The sequence below is a fragment of the Myxocyprinus asiaticus genome, chromosome 6 (genome assembly GCF_019703515.2).
Source record: "Myxocyprinus asiaticus isolate MX2 ecotype Aquarium Trade chromosome 6, UBuf_Myxa_2, whole genome shotgun sequence".
In the NCBI taxonomy this organism is placed as follows: domain Eukaryota; kingdom Metazoa; phylum Chordata; class Actinopteri; order Cypriniformes; family Catostomidae; genus Myxocyprinus; species Myxocyprinus asiaticus.
In genome coordinates this window covers 2,469,659-2,493,375 of record NC_059349.1, presented here as the reverse complement: position 1 = coordinate 2,493,375, position 23,717 = coordinate 2,469,659, and the positions used below count along the sequence as shown (strand labels likewise).

At 39.5% G+C, this 23,717-nt stretch overlaps 2 protein-coding genes across 5 annotated transcripts in view; both read left to right on the top strand.

Annotated features, from left to right (window-relative positions):
- The first annotated feature begins 9,881 nt into the window (after positions 1–9,881).
- LOC127442895 (zinc finger protein OZF-like) overlaps positions 9,882–23,717 on the top strand; it is a 221,907-nt gene continuing 208,071 nt past the window's right edge. For 2 of the 4 annotated variants that reach the window (XM_051701240.1, XM_051701245.1), the window contains exon 1: positions 9,882–10,237. The gene's annotated coding sequence lies outside the window, so the exon portion shown is untranslated. Of the gene's footprint in view, positions 10,238–15,831; positions 15,942–23,717 lie in introns of those variants that run through there. The other 2 variants (XM_051701246.1, XM_051701241.1) reach the window with 2 other exon arrangements.
- LOC127442917 (zinc finger protein 501-like) lies at positions 9,886–14,342 on the top strand. The gene is made up of 3 exons (XM_051701306.1): positions 9,886–9,928; positions 10,328–10,471; positions 12,567–14,342. The coding sequence occupies exons 1-3, from the start codon at positions 9,886–9,888 to the stop codon at positions 13,583–13,585; spliced, it is 1,206 nt and encodes a 401-aa protein (XP_051557266.1). The 3' UTR covers positions 13,586–14,342.

The window sequence follows — 23,717 nt, the reverse complement described above, 5'->3', positions numbered from 1 at the left end:
AAGAAAGTAAATATACAATGAAAATAAACACTTCAATAGGCTCTTAATGATTTAAGTTATCTCTGTAAAGAATATCTGAATACTTGAAGGCAAACATGGCTGGTTTGTTTCCTTATATAACATAATTCAAACATAAATTTATTAAGGGTGATGATATGTAGAGGGATGTCCCTCTCTGTGCTCTCCTGACTCTGAAGCACATACATTGGGAAGCCTGCTGGACTTGCACACACTTGCGTGCTCCAGAGATAGTGTATGCGACACTCACGTGAAACACAGATGCGCTTTTCAGATGGGAAGCATATTTAGAACGCGTGATGAATGTCATTGAATTTGCTTCGGCAGCCAGAAATTTAGCTTGGGTGGCTGCTGAAGATTTTACAGTGCTTGAGAACCCCTGCCATGTTTTTTCAATTCTCTGAGTCTCACATTAGTAGGGAAGTAGTAAGGCCGGGAGGTCCTTGGAGCGCTTATTCGGTAGCTCCGTGGCTGCTGGTTCGTGGATGCTGTGCGACGCCCCCTAGATGATTTTTGCTGATGCGCAGCGTTACTCCGCATCGACCAGTGGGTCCCCCAAAGATGACCAGAGGTGTCCCCGAGCGGCTGCGCCCCACGGTGGCCGCGCTAGGAGCATTCCAAAACTGAAAGTATTTACTTGCAGTTCTGCAGCCGACCGCTGGGTTGCGCCACCACGTCCCACCGCAGGCTTATTGCAGTGGGCTCCCTCTCCATTCAAATAAACCACAGGTGGGCTCTTATTTTGGGGAAGTTGGGGGCTGACCATGAAAACCCTATAGGCCCAAATGCCCACTATATTGCATCACTTCCTCCTCGGGGTGCCAAGGACCGCCCTCACGACCCACAGAGCCACTAAACGGCCCCTTACCAGCTATTTTGGGGAAAAAGCCCACGGAAGCGAGCCTTTGATTGGCCGACAGTGGGGGCGTGTCTGGGAGGGGGCGGGGCTGACCATGAACACACTATTTGTCCACCTTCCCACTATATTACAAGAATTTGTCCCTGGGGGTCCACGGACCCTGGGGGTGTGTCCTGGAGGGGGCGGGGCTGACCAAGAACACACTATTTGTCCACCTTCCCATTATATTACAAGAATTTGTCCCTGGGGGACCATGGACCCCTGAAGTGTATCCAGTAGGGGACGGGGCTGACCACAAAACAACTATTTGTCCATTTACTCACTAAATTGAACAACTTTCTCACTGTTGTCTGAGGACCATCTGTGTGTGTCCAGGAGGCAGTGGGTCTGTCCAAGGACAAATTATTTGTCCCCTTTGACCACGTTAAAATTTGTATGACTTGCAAGTGGGTGCAGTAGCAATTTAATTCACTTGTGATGCGATGGTGGTAGATCTAATCACTGACAATTATGAAACAGCCTACAGAGAGGAGGTGACACTCTGACATGATGTCACCACCAACATACTAAATGTCCATTTCCAATTTATTGTATTGGTTTATTACCCCTGTGTCCACCAACATACTAAATGTCCATTTTCAATTTATTGTATTGGTCTATTGTGTCCACCAACAAATTAAATGTCCATTTCCAATTTATTGTATTGGTTTATTACCCCTGTGTCCACCAACATACTAAAGGTCCATTTTCAATTTATTGTATTGGTCTATTGTGTCCACCAACATATTAAATGTCCATTTCCAATTTATTGTATTGGTTTATTACCCCTGTGTCCACCAACATACTAAAGGTCCATTTCCAATTTATTATATTGGTCTATTACCCCTATGTCCACCAATATACTAAATGACCATTTCCAATTAATTGTATTGGTCTATCGTGTCCACCAACACACTAAAGGTCCATTTCCAATTTATTATATTGGTCTATTACCCCTGTGTCCACCAACATACTAAATGACCATTTCCAATAAATTGTATTGGTCTATCGTGTCCACCAACACACTAAAGGTCCATTTCCAATTCATTATATTGGTCTATTACCCCTGTGTCCACCAACATATTAAATGTCCATTTCCAATTTATTGTATTGATGTATTCATTCTAAGTCCACCAGCATACTAAATGTCCATTTCCAAATTATTTTATAGGTGTATTAACCCTGAGACAAAATATTTGACTTTGTCCTCTCGAAATTCACACCAACGATAGAGGAGACTGAAATGAACACAGAAGTATCAGTTTCAACTTCCTAGCTAAACCCAGAGCTGAGATATGCAGATCCCACGTACAATTTATCAAATTCAAACTTTTAGGTGGTTCGTGGACAGTCAAATTCCAAGGTTTTGGAGGTTGTATGTTGTTCAGGGAGCATCATAGAGTCACCTAAATTTGATTTTGAGTCATACATTTTATCCTGGAGTTATAAAAATGATGTCCACCAAACACCTATTTTAGCCCATTAGATAAATTGTAAGTGGGATGGCCCATGGGCAATTTTTTTGCATTGCCTGAAATAGTCACTTGGTGGACATCTGTTTTTAATATGTGGGATAGGTTAATTCACTGAATATCACATTTAGGTGACTGTATGACACCCCCTGAACAATATACACCCTTCAAAACCTCAAAATTCGACTGTCCACAAACCACCTAAAATTTTGAATGGGATAAATTGTATGTGGGATCACCATGTCTCAGCTCTCGATTGAGCTAGCAAGTTGAAACTGGTACTTTTGTGCTCTTCTCAGTCTCCTCTCTCTATGGTGTGACTTTTGAGAGAATCAGAGAAAGTCCAAAAATTTCACGCAAAAAATTGAAACTGTCTGTGATTTTGTGATAAAACATGCACTTTTTAGCACTTTTGCACAGTGCAATTCTCAATATGTCAACTATGTATGTATGTATGTATGTATCTATCTATCTATATGACTTTATTATCATTTTTATTGCATGTATGTAACTAACAACTCTCTAAAATGTATAATTAGCTAAAAACAAATTACTGACCACAAACCATGTATTTGCCACCATTATTATAAATTGTACGTGGACACTTCCTACAAGACAGCAAAAAGACAAAAGTGCCCATGTGCAATTTATTTGAATGGTGAAAATACATGATTCGTGGACAGTCATTTGTATGGCTTTTCTTACTATTTGCATGCAATATTATCAATCAAACACACTGTATAGCACTCAACATACTCAACGGAACCCACTTATGCAACTTACAACTCATAATATTGTATTATTGCATTAAAATGATTAATCATGAACCATGTATTTGGTGTCCATTAAATAAGCTGCAGATGGGACCTTCCTTTTGGACTTAGACATTTTTTGAGGAAAAATTGCCACACTTTTTATTTATATGACTTTATTAGCATGTATATTAAATATTATCAATCAAACACCCTGTATAGCACTCAACATACTCAATGGAACCCACTTATGTAACTTACAACTCTTTAAAATGTATAATTAGCTAAAACATTACTGTCCACGAACCTGTATTTTTCACCATTCAAATAAATTGCACGTGGGCACTTCCTACAAGACAGCAAAAAGACAAAAGTGCCCACATGCAATTTATTTGAATGGTGAAAAATACATGGTTCGTGGACAGTCATTTGTATGGCTTTTCTTGCTATTTGCATGCAGTGTTATCAATCAAACACCCTGTATAGCACTCAACATACTCAATGGAACCCACTTATGCAACTTACAACTCATAATACTGTATTATTTGCATTAAAATGATTGTCCATGAACCATGTATTTGGCGTCCATTAAATAAGCTGCAGATGGGACCTTCCTTTTGGACTTAGACACTTTTTGAGGAAAATACATGCAAATAGCAAGAATAGCTTTCAAAATGACGGCCACGAACCATTTATTTTTCACCATTCAAATAAATTATACGTGGGTACTTCCAGTGTTTGCAGGAAGTGCCCACGTGCAATTTATTTGAATGGTGGAAAATACATGGTTCGTGGCCGTCATTTTGAAAGCTATTCTTGCTATTTGCGTGTAATATTATTTATCAAACATCAAGTATATCACTCAGCATACTCAATAGAACCCATATTTGCAACTTGCAACTCTTTAAAATGTATATTTAGCCAAAACATGACTGTCCACAAACCATTTATTTTTCAACATTCAAATAAATTGTACGTGGGCACTTGCTGCATGACTTGGCAAAAACACAGGAAGTGCCCACGTGCAATTTATTTGAATGGTGGCAAATACATGGTTCGTGGCCGTCATTTTGAAAGCTTTTCTTGTTATTTGCATGTAATATTATCAATCTAACATCAAGTATATCACTCAAAATAATCAACGGAACCCATTTATGCAACTTACAGCTCAAAATAATGTATAATTAGCTAAAAAATGACTGTCCACTAACCATTTATTTTTCAACATTCAAATAAATTGTATGTGGGCACTTCCTGTGTGACCTGGTGAAAATAACCTTAAATTTGATGCTAAGACCTAGGGGCTTCGAATACTTCATCTTTGTGCTCTCATAAACAATGTATTAAAAATCCGTGTCTCTCATCGATTGTGAAGCACTTAAAAAATCAAGAAAAATATTAAGGAAAAATAACTGTCACTTTTCATCCACAAGTCAGCCAATTAAGCACTTAACGAATTCATTCAGACTTCAAATTTGCACACTTAATAAGGGGCCCCTGAGAAGCTCTAGATTTCAAATTGGAGTCATTTGGAGCTTTCTGAGTGGTGTCCACGAAACACCTATAGAAATGATTGGAATAAACTGCAGGTGGAACTTTTCTAGAAAGGTCCTGCAGCCCCCAAATTTCACACGGTGGTAGACCGATGACCCTCGAAAGACATATCGAGAGCATGAGGCTCTAGAAAAGAGTAAAAGTAGTTTTGACAGTTTATGCATGATTCACACACACTGTCATCTTGCTATCACAGCTTGACAGAGGTTTTAGAGATAGATTAGAGACAACTAGTGTAGGGTTTGGATCTACGCTCAGGAAGGATCTAGATACCCCAAATTTTAGGGCCCGATTCGGGGGGGCCCTGACGGTCGAGGATCTCAAATTTCAAGGTCCTGTGGCTTTTGGAACCCCCTTTTCTAGATGGCCCACTTGACCATTAAACCAATGCAATTCCATAGGTATTTCATGGACCACCTTAAATTAGGTGCTAAGACCGGGGGGCTTCGAATGCTTCATTGTAGGGCCCTTAGAAATAACATATTAAAAAGCCATGTCCCTCAGAGTTTGGGAAGTACTTTTTAGTACTTCCCAAACTTAGTACAAGTTTAGCTATTTCGAGATCAGTCTCTGTTTGTTGCTACTCACGCCTTCTCTACAGGTGCTAAGATAAGGCCTCCTCTGCTATGAAAGCCTCCTCCTGAACACGTTGGTTTTCCTTAGCTTGGGCCTGCAGCAGGTGATACTCCATGTCAGCTAATGAGTCCTCTGCTACTCACTGGCAGGGGTCCTCAAACTACCTTTGCTTTATTTCCTCCAAAATGAGAGTGTTAGTGGAGGTAATGGAAAGCCTACTGGCCCTGGAGTAAAAGCTGGCTCTGCTATGGGACATTTGCTCCGAGCTGTTTCTGTGCTGGCTGAGACAGCGGGACAAAGCTTTGGGAGGAGGGTCTTCTGTGAGTCTGTAGCCAACCACATAATCATACAGGTGAGAGAATAGATTAGTCCTTCAGTTAGGCCTATCCAGTGTCTCTGATGCATCTGTAACTGCAGTGTCCATATTGGTGTAATGATGCTCTCAATCCGGCTCGAAGGACCAGATTAATGTTATTAGTGAAGCCTCAATACAAGTTGAATTACGCTGTTTGAGGTGGCCAAATATGGACAAGGTTCCAGTCAGACAATCAGGAATAGGAGAAGAGATTCTTCAGTTAGGATGCATTTATTGCTCAGCAGACAGAATTAGTAATGTCAGATGACAGATATATATAGATAAGACCAAGGGACGGCAACCAATGGCAAGCATGCAACAGAAAGATTGAGAAGTATGTATCTTATTTATAGGTCCCTTGCACCTGAATGCCAGTCTACCTCTTGATGTAATCTTACCTCTGTGGTGGAACGATCATCTTTGCCCTGCCTCTGAGGGTCTTCCTTTAGCCAGGCTCATGATGGGAGTTGGGCAGGAGAAGAGAAGAGGTGCATAATTAATAAGCCTTGATGAGACTCATCTGAATTGGATAGAGCCTCATTAATGCTGCCATAAAAACGCAGCCCTTTTCGGAGACCCGGCTTCTATTCTCCATGTGTGCACACACTGGCATCCTCGCAGGCCCAGAATCAGAGCGGGGAGGCTTCAGCCGAGTTAAATGCATCGCCGGACCTGCTCCTCGAATCCCTGGTGTGAGGTAGATGTGTTGCCGGGGAGGACAGCACGCGTTGAATTCGACGGGTTAGAGGCCGGGCCGCTTTCCCCTCTCGCCTGCCGTGGGCCTGGAAATACCGGCCACCGAAGATGCTGCCACCCCATGTGCCTCAGATCCAGGAGGGGAGCGCTTGCAGCCATCTGACCACACTCACGCCTGGGCCATTCCATGGACAATCCCCCGACCTTCACTGCGCTCTGTTTCACAGCGAGGATGACAGATCCCCTTTTATTTTGAACACCATTCCCCATGGACACTATTTTCTCAATTTTTGGACATTTTATGTTTATTATTATTTCTAATAAATGCCTCTCCGAGGCTTGACCCCATGCCCACTGTGTCTGTCTCTTGCTCACCCCGCCACACCTCATAATCACAAATACACATTACAGATTGGAGCTTTACATTCAGAAGAGATTCAACTCAGAGTAACACAATCCCCTAAGAATACTCTTGCTTTGGGTTTTCACTGGCTCATGAAATATCCACACTGTTTGCAGACATGTTTTCACCAGAAACTTCTCACACCTTTCAGCACGGTCTACAATTCCAGTTCTACTGACCACATGTCCCAAATCTCACCAGAATACTTGGATCTACTTGAGGCATTCAGTGAGATCAAAGCTACACAACTACTCCCTCACCGTTACCATGTCTGTGCCATTGAACTTTTGCCATGTACCACTTTCTCTAAGGGTAAGATTTACCTCTTGTCTGCCCTCTAGGATCAGCCACTCGAGAAGCTTCGTAATGCCACAATTTTCACAAAGTTAGACCTCAGAAGCTCTTACAACTTGATCAGGATATGTGAGGGAGACGAATGGTAGACTGCATTTTCCACTCATAACGGGCACTATGATTATCAGGTTATGCCCTTTGGCCTGGTCAACTTGCCTTCGGTGTTTCAAACATTTGCCAACGACCTGTTCAAAGACATGATTTACAGATGGGTCATTCTCTATATTGATGACATTCTAATTTACTCCACTTCTGTGGAGACTCATATCGAGCTTGTTTGGCAAGTTCTTCAGCACCTAATTGAGAATTCGTTATATGCCAGGCTGAGAAGTGTGAATTCCATTGAACTACCATTTCCTTCCTGGGCTACATCATCAGTGCACAGAGAATAACCATGGACAATGCCAAGGTACAGGTGGTTCAGAATTGGCCACAACCTTAATCTGTGAAGGAGCTTCAACGATTCCTAGGCTTTGACAATTTCTATCAGTGATTCATTCTCAACTTCATTTCCTTGGCAGCCCCACTCACTTTGCTGTTGAAAGGTCAGCCCAAACAACTACTATGATCAGAAGCTGCTGACAAGGCTTTTGAGACCTTGAAGACTTGCTTTACTAGTGCTCCCATACTAAAGCATCCTGACCCTTCCAAACCTTTTGTTGTGGTGATTGATGCCTCTGAATACGGATTTAGGGCTTATCCCAAACACATGGGTCGGCACTTAAATTAAATCCTTGCGCATTCTTCTCACGCAAGCTTTCCCCTTCCAAACAGAATTATGATGTGGAGAACAGAGAATTTCTGGCCATGAAATCTGCCTTTGAGGAGTGAAGGCAATGGCTGGAGGGAGCATCACACCCTTTTCTGGACTCACAGACCACAAGAATCTAGAATATATTCAGAATTTTCAACCATGTATTTTGCTTTTACAGATTACCTAAAGTCATTGTATCTTACAGGGGACCTCAGTTCATTTCTGAACATTTCTAAGCTTTCTGTCATCAACTTAACATTACTGTCAGTTTCATCTCAGGTCATCATCCACAATCCAACCGTCAGGCAGAGAGACTCAATCAGGAGATCGGATGATACCTATACTCATACTGCAACATTAATCAGCAGGACTGGAGCCGGTACTTATCGTGGGTGGAATATACACAGAATTCCCTGGTTAATGCCTTCACAAAGATGACTCCATTTCAATATGTACTGGGCTACCATCCCCCATGTTCTCTTGGTCCGGTGAACCGTTGGATGTTCCATCAGTAGATGAATGGCTTAAAAGGAATGAGTAGACCTGGGACTCTGCACATGTACACCTTCAGAGAGCAGTCAGATTCCAGAAGATCCAGACTGATCATCACCATAGACCCAATCCCATCCTGCATCCTGGTTAGAGGGTGTGGTTATCCACTCAGTATCTATGTTTGAAGCTGCCATGCAGAAAGCTCAGCCCCAGATATGTGGGACCATTCAAAATTATAAAACAAAACAAGCCTGTTTCGTGTAAGCTTCTATTACCCTCTCACTATCGCATTTCTCCCACTTTTCATGTGTCCCTTCATAAACCTGTGACCACAGAGAGCTCTTTGATAAACCAGGATTCAGCTCCTCTACCCCCCTTAATGATTAGTGGAGAGACCGCTTACAAGGTCAGGTACACCAATCCTGATGGAAATTTAAAGAAGCCCAAATCTCCAATGATCTTTCGAAAAAGGGGTGTTTCAACCCCACAAACTGCACTTTTTGGGCAAATGTGCTGTCACCGAGCATTTGTTTGTAAAGAGTAACTTAATCTATAGCTTCCATTAAAACCACTACAATTCCCATTATGAATAAAATATATTACAATTATATTTAGGCGTCTTTACACAGCTGAGTTAAGGATGCTCTGTTCCTGCTCAGAATTGTGTCAAGACACAATGCCTTCTCTGACCCACCTCAGCCCCTATTATCAAAGCAATTCTTATTAAAAAGCAGTTCTGTGTAAATGAAATACAGCATCAGCCTTAAACTTTGTTGTTGTCATGACAGACCCTGATAGCACACACACATCACCAAGACGTTATATTTGATATCTGTGTTTACATCTGTAAGACATTTTTTTAAGGTTGTTTGCTTATCTGCAATATGTATATAAGACGTTTCCTCTCGGATGTCAATAAAACATTCAACAGATGTCTTTGAGACGTTCATGATGCAGAATGTATGTAAATCTGATCTTTTTAAGATGTTGAGCAGATTACACTGAATTAGACTGTGATGCTTTCTAAATGAAAAGATTTAAAACAGATAGAGATGTACGTGAGCTATTTGGAGAGCAAATTAAAATTAATCTCATAACATTAATTATGCAATTGTAATTGATGTGCAAATGCATTTATGCCACCTCTGAGCAGCATTTGTCTGTGTAAATAAACCTAAATGCCACTTCAGATGCAGCTTTTGTGCCACCTGTGCAGTGTAAAGATGGATTTCATTTCTAATTAAAAGGGGTTCTAATGTTTTTTTTTTCTTCTTTTTTTTTTTTTTCAGCAGGGAATAATTTAATAGTTTAATAATTAATAATTCAGGCTCTCTGGGGTCTGATTTATTGCAATTTGGGAACCCAGTTGTAGTAGCCTTGTTAAAAGAAAATATTCTGAAATATTCTTCATTTGTGTTCAGCAGAAGAAAAAAAGTCATAAACGTCTGGGATGGCATGTGGGTGAGTAAATGGTGAGAGAATGGTGAAATTGCATGTTTTGGTGAACTATTCCTTTAAGCCATCAAAGCGTATTCCAGCACAAGCGGTTCAGAATGTCGGTATGATGTCACGCAAACATGGCGGCGCTCTGAGAGATTTGCAGAGTAACTATAAACATTCACTTTCAAGCGAATAAAATCCATCAATGAGTAAAATAAACGCACCAAAGTTTTCATATTTTATGATGTTTAGCACAAGTTTGCAGAGACGTGAAAAACGGTAAACAGTCTTATAAACCTATAAAAACTACTGCCATTGTAGTTTTGTTTATTTCTACATTATTCGAGTATCGGGCAATAGATGCCGCATGTTTGAAAACCGGATCAAGTAGGAATATCCAGCATCCGACATTGAATAATACGGGCTAACTGCATACACGTACATTAGAGATTAAACAGTGCTGTAAATAAGAAGTGAGTATAAGTATGTAACTTGAGATTCATGTTTATAAATGCTGCATTATTCTCATCATCCTAAACGAAGACTTGTTTCAACACGAACAGGAATAACTCCAGGTGTTACAACTGAGATCTGCGTGATAAATCATTGTAAAATGATGTTTATTAAAGAAGAGAGTGAGGACATGAGTTATCCAGAACCATGCAGTTCAAATGCCATGAAAGATGAAGATACTGAGGAACAAAGAGGTTTGTGTTCATTCATTATTGTCTGTTGATGAAGATTAAAGTAATAACACTTATGGAAACGCGATTCTGTGAGACCAGAGGTCTGTTCCTGAAAACAGGTTTAGTGACTAAACTGGGTAAATTTATTCAATTTAAACTTTTAACTTGAAATTTCTGTTCCAAAAAATAAAACAGAGCATCTTTCACAGTATGTTAGTAACCATAGCCATTTACACTGAACCTAACTTACTCCGGAGTAGGTTATGTTCCAGAGTAGGGCTGCACGTTTTAGACAAAAAGTCATATTGCGATTATTTTTTTTAAAAATATTGCTATTGGGATTTGAACTGTGATATGATAAACAAAAACACTAGTAAGTGATTCCTTTTGACAAAAACTGTGTAATTTTTTTGGCCTAATATAAAAAGTTAATCTTGAGTGTCCACACTTCAACCCTCTTAAAAAATAATTCAGACCCTTTTCACTTCAGCCAGAAATAAATAAATCAGAGAGAAAAAACAACTTCTAGTCTTCTTCCTATTCACATTGTACATGTCCACGTGCGACATCCAATGCCTTCTTCAAGTGGGCATGCAAATGAAAATCGCTTCATTGCACACTAGCAGCAGGCTTTGTATGATGAGTACAGCTGAAACTGATGTGGAAAACTGGCAAAGATAATCACTGATCAAAATCTATTGTGCTCTGCTAAAGATGGCAGTTGCTTCAGAATCAAGATGGTGGTTGAGAATATTGTACCAAAAGTCATGTGACTTACAAGTGCAACAGACAATTTTGTGCTGTGATCAAATGGGTTTTCACTGGTTCACAAGAGCATTCAAAATAGTCTGTGCTGTGCGGTTGAGACCAGTCTGACCCACATGAAATGAAGTGAGTTTGAGTTTGACACCTGTACGTTATGCAGTGACGTCACCGGGAGTATGTGCTTCTATATGTGTGTGTGAGGTGGGGTCTCTTTCGCAGTGCAGAAGGCACACAGCTGACTAGGACTAGCAAGCGTTATGTTGCATCCAATGAATGAATGACTTCCTAAAGCCAACTTTTTCTAGTTTTGAAAAGGAAGTGCCAATTTACCTTTTTAAATGGCTTTTCTGCATCATTTGAAACAATAATTGTGTTGTTATTTTGTCATTTGCAGAAGTTCATGATGTTGAATAATAGGGCTGGGTATTGATACAGATTCCCAGATTCGTTTCCGATTCATGAGCTCTCGATTCGATTCCGATATTGATTCATATGGGTACATTTCTGTTACAATGTCCATTTTGCTTACATATAAAATCAATTCTAATGCTCTTAATTATAAAGGAACCCTCTAGGTACAACTAAAAAAAATTCATTTTACAAATTATATTTTAGCATTAGTTTTTCATAAAATTGGTCACATTTTAGCTTTTGAAAGATTTTCAAATTCAGTTTATCCCATCAGTTAATGACTTGAAATTGCATATATTATGTTGCATATATGTTTTTTTGTAACATTTTTATTGTTTACTTTCATAATTCGTACTATTTACAAGTATTTACTTTAATATGTAGTACATGTGTTTAAATGGTACTGTCTCTTTAAGAGACAAGATCGCGATGCATCGGAAAATAAAATATTTTTTACCCTGCCCTAGTGAATAAGCGTTGAGTGTTGTTTGAAGAGTGACGTTCTTTGATAAAGTTTTAGAATGTCTGGTCTGGGAGAATAAGATAAGAGATAACAGATTTTAAATACATGGCTATTTTACTAATGATTGTCTTCGTTAATGAGAGATTTTGGATGGTAACATAGTGATGGATCTTTATTTGGATTAAGTAGGACTGAAATTGGGGCTGTGTTCTTATGTTGTGGAACAGAGGCAGTATGTTCAATTTCTGATGTAATTTTTTAATGAATAAGGGTGAGATAGTTGGCCAGAAATGTTTATAAAATTCCGGTGGGTGTCCATCTAAATCTTGAGCTTTCTTGTTTGGCATTTAAAAAGGGCCTTCTTATATTCTTCAGCTGTAAATGGTTCCTGTAGTGTTCCTTAAAAAACTGCCATTTTCTTAATTTTAATATTTGTCTTTTGAAATTAATGGCAACCCTTTTGTGTTTTCATTTTAGACCTGATCTACATTAAAGAGGAAAGCCAAAACTTGAATGAAGTGGAGGAGAAACACCATCCGTTTGAGACACTTAATAATTTCAAAACTGGACAAAAATCGCTTAGTGGTTCACATACTAAAAAGAATTTCTCACAAAAAAGGACTAAAAGAAAAAGAGTCAAAAAATCTTTCACTTGCCAACACTGTGGGAATACATTGACATGTAAAGAAAATCTTAAGAAGCACATGAGAATTCACACTGGAGAGAAGCCTTTTTCCTGCCATCAGTGTGGGAAGACTTTCACACAGAAAGCAAGTCTTAAGCGTCATATGAGAATTCACACTGGTGAGAAGCCTTTCACATGCTCTCACTGTGGTAAGAGTTTTAGACAGGCATGTGGTCTCAAAGATCATCTGTCCTTTCACTCTGGAGAAAAGTCATATAGCTGTGATAAGTACGGCAAAACATTTTCTTCAGCATCAGTTTTACTAAAACACCAAGAAATTCATCTAAATGAAAATCCTTACTTGTGTTCACTTTGTGGAAAGAGTTTTTCACAGCTGCACAGTTTAAAAGAGCACCAGAACATACATGCTGGTGTGAGAGATCATGTGTGCTCTGAGTGTGGGAAAGCCTTTCACAGAGCTCGTTACTTGGAACATCACCAAAGAGTCCATACTGGAGAAAAACCTTACAAGTGTTCACATTGTGGAAAGAGTTTCACTAGTTCAGGAAACCTAAAAAAACATGAGAGAGTGCATACTGGAGAGAAGCCATACAAATGCACTTCATGTGGGAAAAGTTTCACAAATTCAGGAAACCTGAAAGCACATGAGAGAGTGCATACTGGAGAGAGGCCATACCACTGTAAATCATGTGGGAAGAGTTTCATTGGGTCAGGAAACTTTAAAAGACATGAGAGAGTGCATACTGGTGAGAGGCCGTACCACTGCACTTCATGTGGGAAGAGTTTTGCCCAATCCAGTCATCTACAGACTCATAATAAAAAAAATCATTTTTCAGCGTTGTCACAGTGAGCAAAGTTCATATTTATTTACCTTGCTAATGGAATGAAATATAGAAAAAGCAAGAATTTGTCTCAAAAGAACAATTGAAATAAGTGCATGAATTGCTACATTGCCTGTTATTGTGTGTGATGGGTAGAAAGACATTTGTACTTTCTCAACAAACTAAAAGGAAGTCAAAGTATTTGTTTAGAAAACTGTTGTTGTTGATGCTGTAAAATGCTAATTGTTTTATGAATTCTTCTATGATTGAGAGTAGCAATAGAGCCAAGTTATGTTAACAATGACACAATTGTTCTATTAGTCTATTATTTCTCCATTTAAATGAATATTTGTAAGCTGTGATACATGCAGAACTGAATAGACTTTCATCCACTGAAATCATTAATAGATTTTATGAGTATTCATAAAGTACTCTATGCTGTTAAAAATCTTAAAAGCATTAAAATAATAATAAAAAATTGAATTTTTAAATAAGGTTGTTTTGCTCATTCCAGTATTTCTACTGTGTACTTCGCAAAAATCTGTGTAGTCTAGGCATTGGCAGCTTGTTTTTGCATTGGGCACATACTGATAATAACAGTAATGTAATTTATTGTATATTATAACCAAAGCCAATCTATAGTGTATAGAGTGATGAATGAACATGAGTTTACCAAAAAAAGTAACATACAGGAAATGTTTCTTTGGTTTTAATCATTAAAAATTGTGTTAACATCATGTTGCGAATTACAGAGGGTCTAGGGGGGTCCCAGACCTTCTGAAAGCAACAGGAGACCCACTGAAAAGCTAATTTGTGCATTATTGGCGGGTCCTATTTAAATCATGTGATTAATTAAATTTGTTTAACTCTATTAATTAACTTTAATTTTTTAACACTGTAGTAATGCAAATATTAAATTTGACATCAAAATATGTCATTCTGTTCGGTGTGATTTTATACAACCTGATTGGAACCGGAGAGAGTACATACTGGTAAGAGGCCGTACGCACTTCATGTTGGAAAAGTTTCACCCAATCAAGTAATCTACAGACTCATAGAAAAAATAATTGTCCAGGGTTGTCACAGTGAGCAAAGTTGCAAATTTATTCATTCAACACGTTGACTATGATAACTGATTGTTCGCTTACCATCTAATCTACCCAGACGTTGACATGTGGCCTTGTTAGTTGATGTTTTTTTTCAGGTTGCTTGTGTTAGGAAAAAATGGATTTCATGTGGTAACATCTAAATTAACTGCTTTTTAAAATGAAAAATATAATTAAATGTGATTGAATCAACCTGATTACATTAAATTACACCAACAAAATGTATTTTTTTAAAGGTTAGATCAGGTAGAAATAGATCCTCAATGTAAAAATTACCCCTTTAAAGCTTTTTGGTAAATAAAATTAGAAAATTCCACCTGCTCTCTTTTAATTTGACCCTAAATTGGTTTTCAAAGCAGCATATAGTTGATTCTGGACTTAATTAATATAAAAATATCTGATATACTTATGTTCATCTTGCGTTAAACATTCCATTCCCCTCACCAGGGCTGTAGCAAGGTACTTTGTGCCCTCTGACTGTTTATTGCTCTGGGCCCCTTTGCTATTAAAAAATACATTTTATAATTAATTGTGGGGCCCCCCTGGACCTGTGGCCACCTATAATCATTACCACCTTTCACCCCACTAGCTACAGCCCTACCCCTCACTTAAAATTACTGCTACGCACCTGTGCAGGGACCATTACAGTTTCTATTAAAACCAATACAATTCTCACTATAATTTACATTTAGTCATTTGGCAGACACATTTATCTATAATTATAATTAATTATGTATTAAATATTAAAATTTCTGAGCTAATTTTTTTCAGGGATAATTTACTCATTTATTAATTAATAATTCAGGCTTTCTGGGGTTTTACTTATTGTAGTTTGAGAATCCTAGTTGTAGTTTTAAGGCACATTATCCGTTTTCAAGTGGTTCAGAATGTTGCTTCGGAAATGCTGTTGTATGATGTCATGCAAAAATGGCGGCGCTCTGAGAGATTTGCAGAGTTACTATAAACATTCACTTTTAAGCTAATAAAATGCATTGAGTCAAATAAATGCACCAAAACTTTCATATTATATGGTGTTTAATTAGCACACGTTTTCAGAGATGTGAAAAACGGTGAACGATCTTCTCTATTTATACTCATAAACCTGTAAAAACTACTGCCATTGTAGTTTTGTTTGTTTCTACATTATTCGAGTTTCGGACAATAGACCACCGCATGTTTGAAAACCGGATCAAGTAGGAATATCCAGCATCCGACATTGAATAATACGGGCTAACTGCATACACGTACATTAGAGATTAAACAGTGCTGTAAATAAGAAGTGAGTAGAAGTATGTGAGTTGGTATTCATGTTTATAAATGCTGCATTATTGTCATCATCCTAAACGAAGACTTGTTTCAACTTGAACACAGCGTTCCTGCAGATCCTTAAAAAGTCTTAACATGTATTTTTTATTTAAAGAGGTCTTAAATTTGGGAGCAGAAAGACAGGAATCATGATATGACCTAATGTGATTATCAAACTTCAAAATAATACGATTTAATTAAATAAATGCATGTGCTGCATCCTTCAAAGTGAAAATATGGCACTGTATTTTCTCCAAGCACGCGGGAGCTTGTGAGTGTTTCCAGCTGTTGCAGAGCAGTTCACAATCATTAAGCCATATCGGAAATTTATGACAACATCAACTTTTAATGATGATGATGATATAGTGTTGATGAAATATGACAATGTTTACTTTTAACTGTTTATATTGTAATACATTGTAGATTATTGTAGGAGTGCACATTTTATATTCCTTATCTGTTTGAATGAGCAGCTGGTAGCAGTGAAGTGCAAGCATTTCAAAATAAGAGTCCCTGGTGTATTTCAAAGTTAAAGTGCCTTTAAAAATTAAAAGTTCCCCACTATGAATCAAACCCCACCCCCACCCCCCTCTTGTAGCCTCTGTTTGGCCTCCCCATCACAGGACGGAAAGACTAAGAATATTTAATATAGGCTACCGATAAAAAAAATAAAAAAACATTGGCAGATTAACTGGCTTACTTTCAACACATTATCGAATCAGCACAATCCAATATCGGTCGACCTCTAATTTGTATCTATTTATATATTGATACATAAACCAATTTTAATGTGATATAAATGTGGAAAACATGCATTGAGTATTTTAAACTTGCATATATCCTACCCATGTTTTACTGATAAGCAATGTTAAGGCCATGTTGAAGGTGTGCCTCTATCTGTTTAAGTAAGAGTCTGTGATACATGATTTATTTTGAGATTGTGTTGGTTTGTTTTGGTATTGGGATACAGTATTAATTTAATCTGTTCAAGTCTTAAAAAAAGGTCTTTAAAAGTTTTAAATTTGATTTTAAAAACTCTGCAGCAACCCTGGAACAGGAATATTTTCAGGTGTTACAACTGAGATCTGCGTGATAAATCATTGTAAAATGATGTTTATTAAAGAAGAGAGTGAGGACATGAGTTTTCCAAAACCATGTAATTCAAATGCCATGAAAAATGAAGATACTGAGGAACAAAGAGGTTTGTGTCCATTCTTGATTCATCATTATTTTCTGCTGATGAAAATTAAAGTACCAAGTTTCAAGCAATTCATCACATTTGGTGGTGATTGATCAATACATGTTAAGTAACAATTTAATAAATAAAAAAAAAAAAAAATAAAAAAATAAAAAATCAAATAAAATGGCTTTAAATATAAAACAAAGTGCATTCCTTAAAGCGCATCTGAGAAACTCAGATCAAGTCGGATATTCGTTACTACGACATGTCACGTTTTCAAGTGGTAAACAAATACGGAAGGAGCCAAACTTAAACAAATCCACTATAAACACAGCAAAAGCTATTTTTATGTTGTACCGGTGAATAAACATAAGTAAATAAACCTGCACTTATACAAGACATATGATTTATTAATTCATGTTATCTAACAAATTATTCATTAATATACTTAAAACAAATCGCGAAGGGTGAGTCAGTTGACTGCCATATACAACAAATTAATATTATTGAAACAGGAGTCACGTGACGGCATGCGAGGATCAGACGTGTGAACAGCGAGCTCTGCGCACTTTGCTAGTTTTAACACTTTTAATGACATAAAAATTCGATACACTCTGTTTCATAACTGTTCTAAGAGGACAATATGTCAGAATTCAAAATCCTCAGGCTCTGGAGACATTAAAAGACACTTATGTGCTTAAGCTGATACCCCCAAGAGGGCCGTGAACCAGGGAGCCGATTTAGTCGGGGAAGTGCGGAAAATGCGGCGAGAGATGCTGGGCATGTTGTCAATGCTGACGAAGGTCATTGCTGACTTGGAGAATCTCGCTGTGGTATATGTTGTGGAGCGTGGAAGATGTTTCTCCCCTCTCTGTAAGAAAACTCTCGAAGTCAGGAGTTCCAGGTGTCAAAGGTTAGAGTTTACTGAGCAAATCAACAAACCCGAGATGTTAGCTGAGATCTGACTTGCTCAGTCAAAACCCTCCTGTCTTATACAGTTTGTTATCTAGCATTACCTCATGCTTACGCCCTCTTAATTTTTTTGTATCAAATGGATGCAGCTTGCCACCATTATTTCACAGAGCCTCTGACTTCATTTTAATGGTGAAATCTGGCTTTTAGTTCCTTTTTAAAAAATAACCTTTTAAAATTATTTATTATGAAAGTATATATTCTGAGTAATCAATACATCACAATCTGAGCATTAGTTTGATTATTGATTGTGTTAATCTTTAACTTTGCTGTATTTCCCAGAGTTTTCTCATGTCTTAGTACCATTGTCTCTGCCACAGCTGAGTGCACAGAGTGTTCTTGCAACATCAGCACTTTCAGTGTCCTCAAATGCCCTTTCCTGGGTTACACACAGTCGAGGCTTTCTATGTTAGTTCTTTTCTATAATTTACTGTAATTTAGTAAGATTATCTACTATATATTCCCTCCTTTGAGACTTATATAAAGTCTCACCTTCTATCGCCCTTTCCCAGAGTGCAACTTCACAAGCCGAGCTCCTTCATTTCTTCCAAGTGACCAATAGAAGTCACACATTCCTCTAACAATGCCTATACTTATGGAACTGCACTCCGGAGGAACAGCAAGACCAAACATCTCTCTCCACAGTTTACTAGAAGAGAGTAAAAGATCTCATCACTCCCTAGCTAAGTTCTTTTCTGGAGGGTAACAGTAATCAAACACTTGTATAAGCATGTGCATGCCAAGGTAGCCTTGCATTATGTGGAATACATCAGTGATTCAACTTCTTTCATTAGGTTAACATATTACAGTGATTAGACAATAGTAGATCAGCATCTGATACATCTCACGGTGCCAGAGGAACTCACAGACATTTCCGGTAGCCTGGAGCGCTATCTGGTTGTGTTGGAGCAAACAGCGGGTTTTTAAACCACCAGTAGATTCTTGCTCTTGCTGCTAAGCACTGAGGTGCTCGTCGATCCTGTCTTTGTGATGTTTAATTCTCTGGACGTCCAGTGGAACTTTCAGTGTTTTTAGAGTTCATAAATGCACATTCTATAGTAATTTACTTGGTTATTAGTACCTTCAGAGATGATTCGAACATCTTAAACATTTATAAAGTACATACAGTGCAGATAATCATAGTACACCTTCTTTCATTTTTAATTCTAGTTACATTACCTAGTTATATTACCTCATAACACGGATAATGATCTGCTTCAGACCTTCATCATTCCCTTTCATTCACATGGTTTGATTAGACAACAAACATCATTTAAAAGAAAATAATCACTTCAGGAAGGGGTATATGCCAAAATAATAAACATAATACACTCTAACTTCCTGCCTACTCTATCCATTCTAAAGTACAACCTAATTTTAGTATAAAAGAAAATATAAGGAGTATACTGACTCCCTTACTATCCAAAAACAAGAGAAAATTGAAAATAAAGAGTCAAAACAAAAGGCTCCCCTTCCCTACCATTCTTGTATAATTCCAGGGTTTTTCTAGAATTCATCCAGCTCATTCAGACCAGGGCCTACAGTACATACGGTGGCCCCAATATCAATTCCAGATGGCTTTACAGTCACATTGATCATCTGTTTGACTGCAGCTCTGGCCAGCATTGATCTGAGAAGAGGCACAAAACAACAAAACAACAATACAAAAATAACAACTGCTATGGCTATTATTACTCCCACTTTAGTAAGCCATTCTCCCCAGGATCCAAATAGTTTGTCAAACCATTTGCCAATATGTTGATCTCTCCCTGCATTGGTAATCACTTCTTGTAAGTTTTTCAACTTTTTCATGGCTATGGTAAAGGATCCATCAGGAGCTGTATTATTTGGGATATAAGTACAAGGGTCTGTCTATTTTGCTATGTCATTTTGCTGGTTGCCGCTAACTGTTCACCTAAGGCCTTCAATACTTCATCAGTGTAATTAATAAATCTCTGCTGATTATAATAAATGTAATTGATCCATTCTGCATTTTTATTGGGTGTTATCCATACAAATATAGACTCAAAGCCTGATTTTATTTCATCTCTGGCCTTAAATTCTTGTGGTATTACTCTTGGTTGACCAATTGCATCTAAATAAACATTAGGGTCTGGTTTGTATGCTCTCTTTACTCTGCGTTTGTTTGGGACAATTTTTCTTGGTTCAGTCTGGGTTTCAGATTCTTGGAGGTCCCATGTTAACATGGTTACTTCTTGCACTAGTCTTACTCTAGTACATATTCTTTTCCAGTTTTTAGGTAATATAGCTTCCTCCACAAATCCAAAAGTATCTGCTATGGCTGTATTTTATTACAGGGGAGACTAGAGTTTGGTTCTCACATTTATAAGGCAATTTCCCGTGAGTTTGCCCACACACCTTGAACCTTCTATTAGTGTGAAATTGTATTTTATTGTGGCCATTGCGAATATTCTGCTAAACTTCAACACTTCTCCCTGATCATACATTTTGTCATCTAGATGCCACAGTACTGCACAGTTTCCTTGAAATTCTCCCATACATGGACTCAAGATGGCGCCCAGTATGGCTGCTGCGTTGCGAGCTCCGACACAACATAGTAATATTTTGTTTGTTTTGTTCACAATTCTTACATTTTTTGTCTTGGATGTTGTCTGCCTTATTGTCTACGACAGACAAACACTTTTGGACATTAGTTCAGCAATTTCACACCGTAAACCGGACTTCACATTCCTCAATGCCGACCCGCTGTTTACAAACACGCAAGCGGAGCCCTTTGTCTGGGCAGCACGGCCGCGGAAACGCATAAGGAAAAGGGGAAACAGAGCCGGCGTTCTCATCAGAGTAAGATGCCGCGCAAATCGACCCCCGCTACCCACTATTCTTCTGGCAAATGTTCAGTCTCTGGATAACAAGCTCTGCGAGTTGAAAGCGCGGATCTCTTACCAACGAGATACAAGGGACTGCTGCATTATCTGCCTTATGGAAACTTGGATGTCTGTGTAGATTCCAGACTCAGCCATTGAACCCACGGGGTTCTACATGCACCGAGCGGACAGAGCGAAAGACCTCTCAGGTAAAACTAGAGTAGGTGGTGAATGTTTTACGATCAACAAATCCTGGTGTGATCAGACGAACGTTCATTCTATCAAGTCTTTCTGCTCTCCTGATCTGGAATTTCTTATGCTTCTGTGTCGACCATTCTGGCTACCGAGGGAATTCACAGCGGTCACTATCACTGCTGTGTACATTCCCCCACAAGCCGACACAGACCGGGCACTCAAGGAACTGTATGGGATTATAAGTGAGCAGGAACCCGCGCACCCTGAGGCCGCGTTCATTGTGACCGGGGACTTTAATAAAGCCAGTTTAAAATCAGTCGCACCAAAATATCACCAGCACATTAGTTTCAACACACGAGGGGACCGGGTTTTGGACCATTGCTACTCTCCCTTCTGGGATGGCTACAAATCCCTCCCTCGCCCACCATTTGGCAAATCGGACCACTCTTCCATTCTGCTTCTGCCCGCTTATAGGCAGAAATTGAAACAGGAAGCACCCACCCTCAGAACGATCCAGTGCTGGTCGGACCAATCAGACTCTACGCTACAGGACTGTTTTGATCACACGGACTGGGAGATGTTCCGGTCCGCCTCTGATGACGATATCGAGTTTTATGCTGATAGCGTAATGTGCTTCATCAGAACGTGCATAGAGGATGTGGTTCCAACCAGAACAGTACGGATCTATCCGAATCAGAAACCTTGGATTAATAGCGATGTTCGCGCGGCACTTAATGTGCGGACCTCCGCTTTTAATTCTGGGAATGCGGAGGAGCATAAACAAGCCAGTTATGCCCTCCGAAAAACTATCAGAACCGCAAAACGCCAGTACAGGAGCAAGATTGAAGGACAGTTTAACACCACCAACTCTAGAAGCATGTGGCAGGGAATTAACATCATCACGGACTTTAAAGGGAATAAAAACTCCGCCATGAACACCGCTGCCTCTCTCCCGGATGAGTTAAATACTTTTTATGCTCGTTTCGAGGGAAATAACACCGCCCTCGCGGAGAGAGCTCTCGCGGCTGAAGCTACAGAGGTTAGTTCACTCTCCGTCTCTGTAGCAGATGTAACCCGATCCTTCCGACGGGTGAATATCCGCAAAGCCGCGGGCCCAGACGGCATTCCGGGCCGTGTCATCAGAGCGTGTGCGAACCAGCTGGCTGGTGTTTTTACGGACATTTTCAACCTTTCCCTCTCTTTGTCTGTAGTCCCCACATGCTTTAAAACATCCACCATTGTGCCTGTTCCAAAACAATCAAAAATAACTTGTTTAAATGACTGGCGTCCTGTTGCTCTGACCCCCATCATCAGCAAATGCTTTGAGAGACTAATCAGAGACTATATCTGCTCTGTGCTGCCTCCATCACTGGACCCGTTGCAGTTTGCTTACCGCAACAACTGCTCCACTGATGATGCCATTGCATCTACAATACACACTGCTCTCTCCCACCTGGAAAAAAAGGAACACTTATGTGAGAATGCTGTTTGTAGACTACAGCTCAGCATTCAACACCATAGTGCCCTCCAAGCTAGATGAGAAACTCCGGGCTCTGGGCTTAAACAGCTCGCTGTGCAGCTGGACCCTGGACTTCCTGTCAAGCAGACGCCAGGTGGTTAGAATAGGCAGCAACATCTCCTCATCACTGACCCTCAACACTGGAGCCCCGCAGGGCTGTGTTCTCAGCCCACTACTGTATTCCTTGTACACACATGACTGTGTGGCAACACATAGCTCCAATGCCATCATTAAGTTTGCTGATGACACGACGGTGGTAGGTCTGATCACTGACAATGATGAAACAGCCTACAGAGAGAAGATGCACACTCTGACACACTGGTGTCAGGAGCACAACCTCTCCCTCAATGTCAGTAAGACAAAGGAGCTTGTGGTGGACTTCAGGAGAAAAGACAGAGAACACAGTCCCATCACCATCAATGGAGCACCAGTGGAGAGAGTCAGCAGCTTCAAGTTCCTGGGTGTCCACATCACTGAGGAACTCACATGGTCCATCCACACTGAAGTCATTGTGAAGAAGGCTCATCAGCGCCTCTTCTTCCTGAGACGGCTGAGGAAGTTTGGAATGAACCGCCACATCCTCACACGGTTCTACACCTGCACTGTAGAGAGCATCCTGACTGGCTGCATCTCCGCCTGGTACGGCAATAGCACCGCCCACAACCGCAAAGCACTGCAAAGGGTGGTGCGAACTGCCAGACACATCAATGGAGGTGAGCTTCCCTCCCTCCAGGAAATATATACAAGGCGGTGTGTGAAAAAAGCTCGGAAGATCATCAGAGACTCCAGCCACCCGAGCCATGGGCTGTTCTCACTGCTACCATCAGGTAGGCGGTATCGCAGCATCAGGACCCGTACCAGCCGACTTCATGATAGCTTCTTCCCCCAAGCAATCAGACTTCTGAACTCTTGATCTCCCACGATCAAATACATCAGCACTGCACTTTATTACCCTTACTCTTATATCTCACACCGGACTGTCATAAATTATATTATTATTATATTATATTCTCTCTTAATAACTGACTATCAACCGAC

Excerpts from the sequence above, each read along its gene's own strand:
- LOC127442917 (XM_051701306.1), top strand. The coding sequence starts at position 9,886 with ATGATGTCACGCAAACATGGCGGCGCTCTGAGAGATTTGCAGA. Across the intron at positions 9,929-10,327 it reads CGCTCTGAGAGATTTGCAGA|GAATAACTCCAGGTGTTACA; the intron begins GTAACTATAAAC and ends CAACACGAACAG. Across the intron at positions 10,472-12,566 it reads AGATACTGAGGAACAAAGAG|ACCTGATCTACATTAAAGAG; the intron begins GTTTGTGTTCAT and ends TTTTCATTTTAG.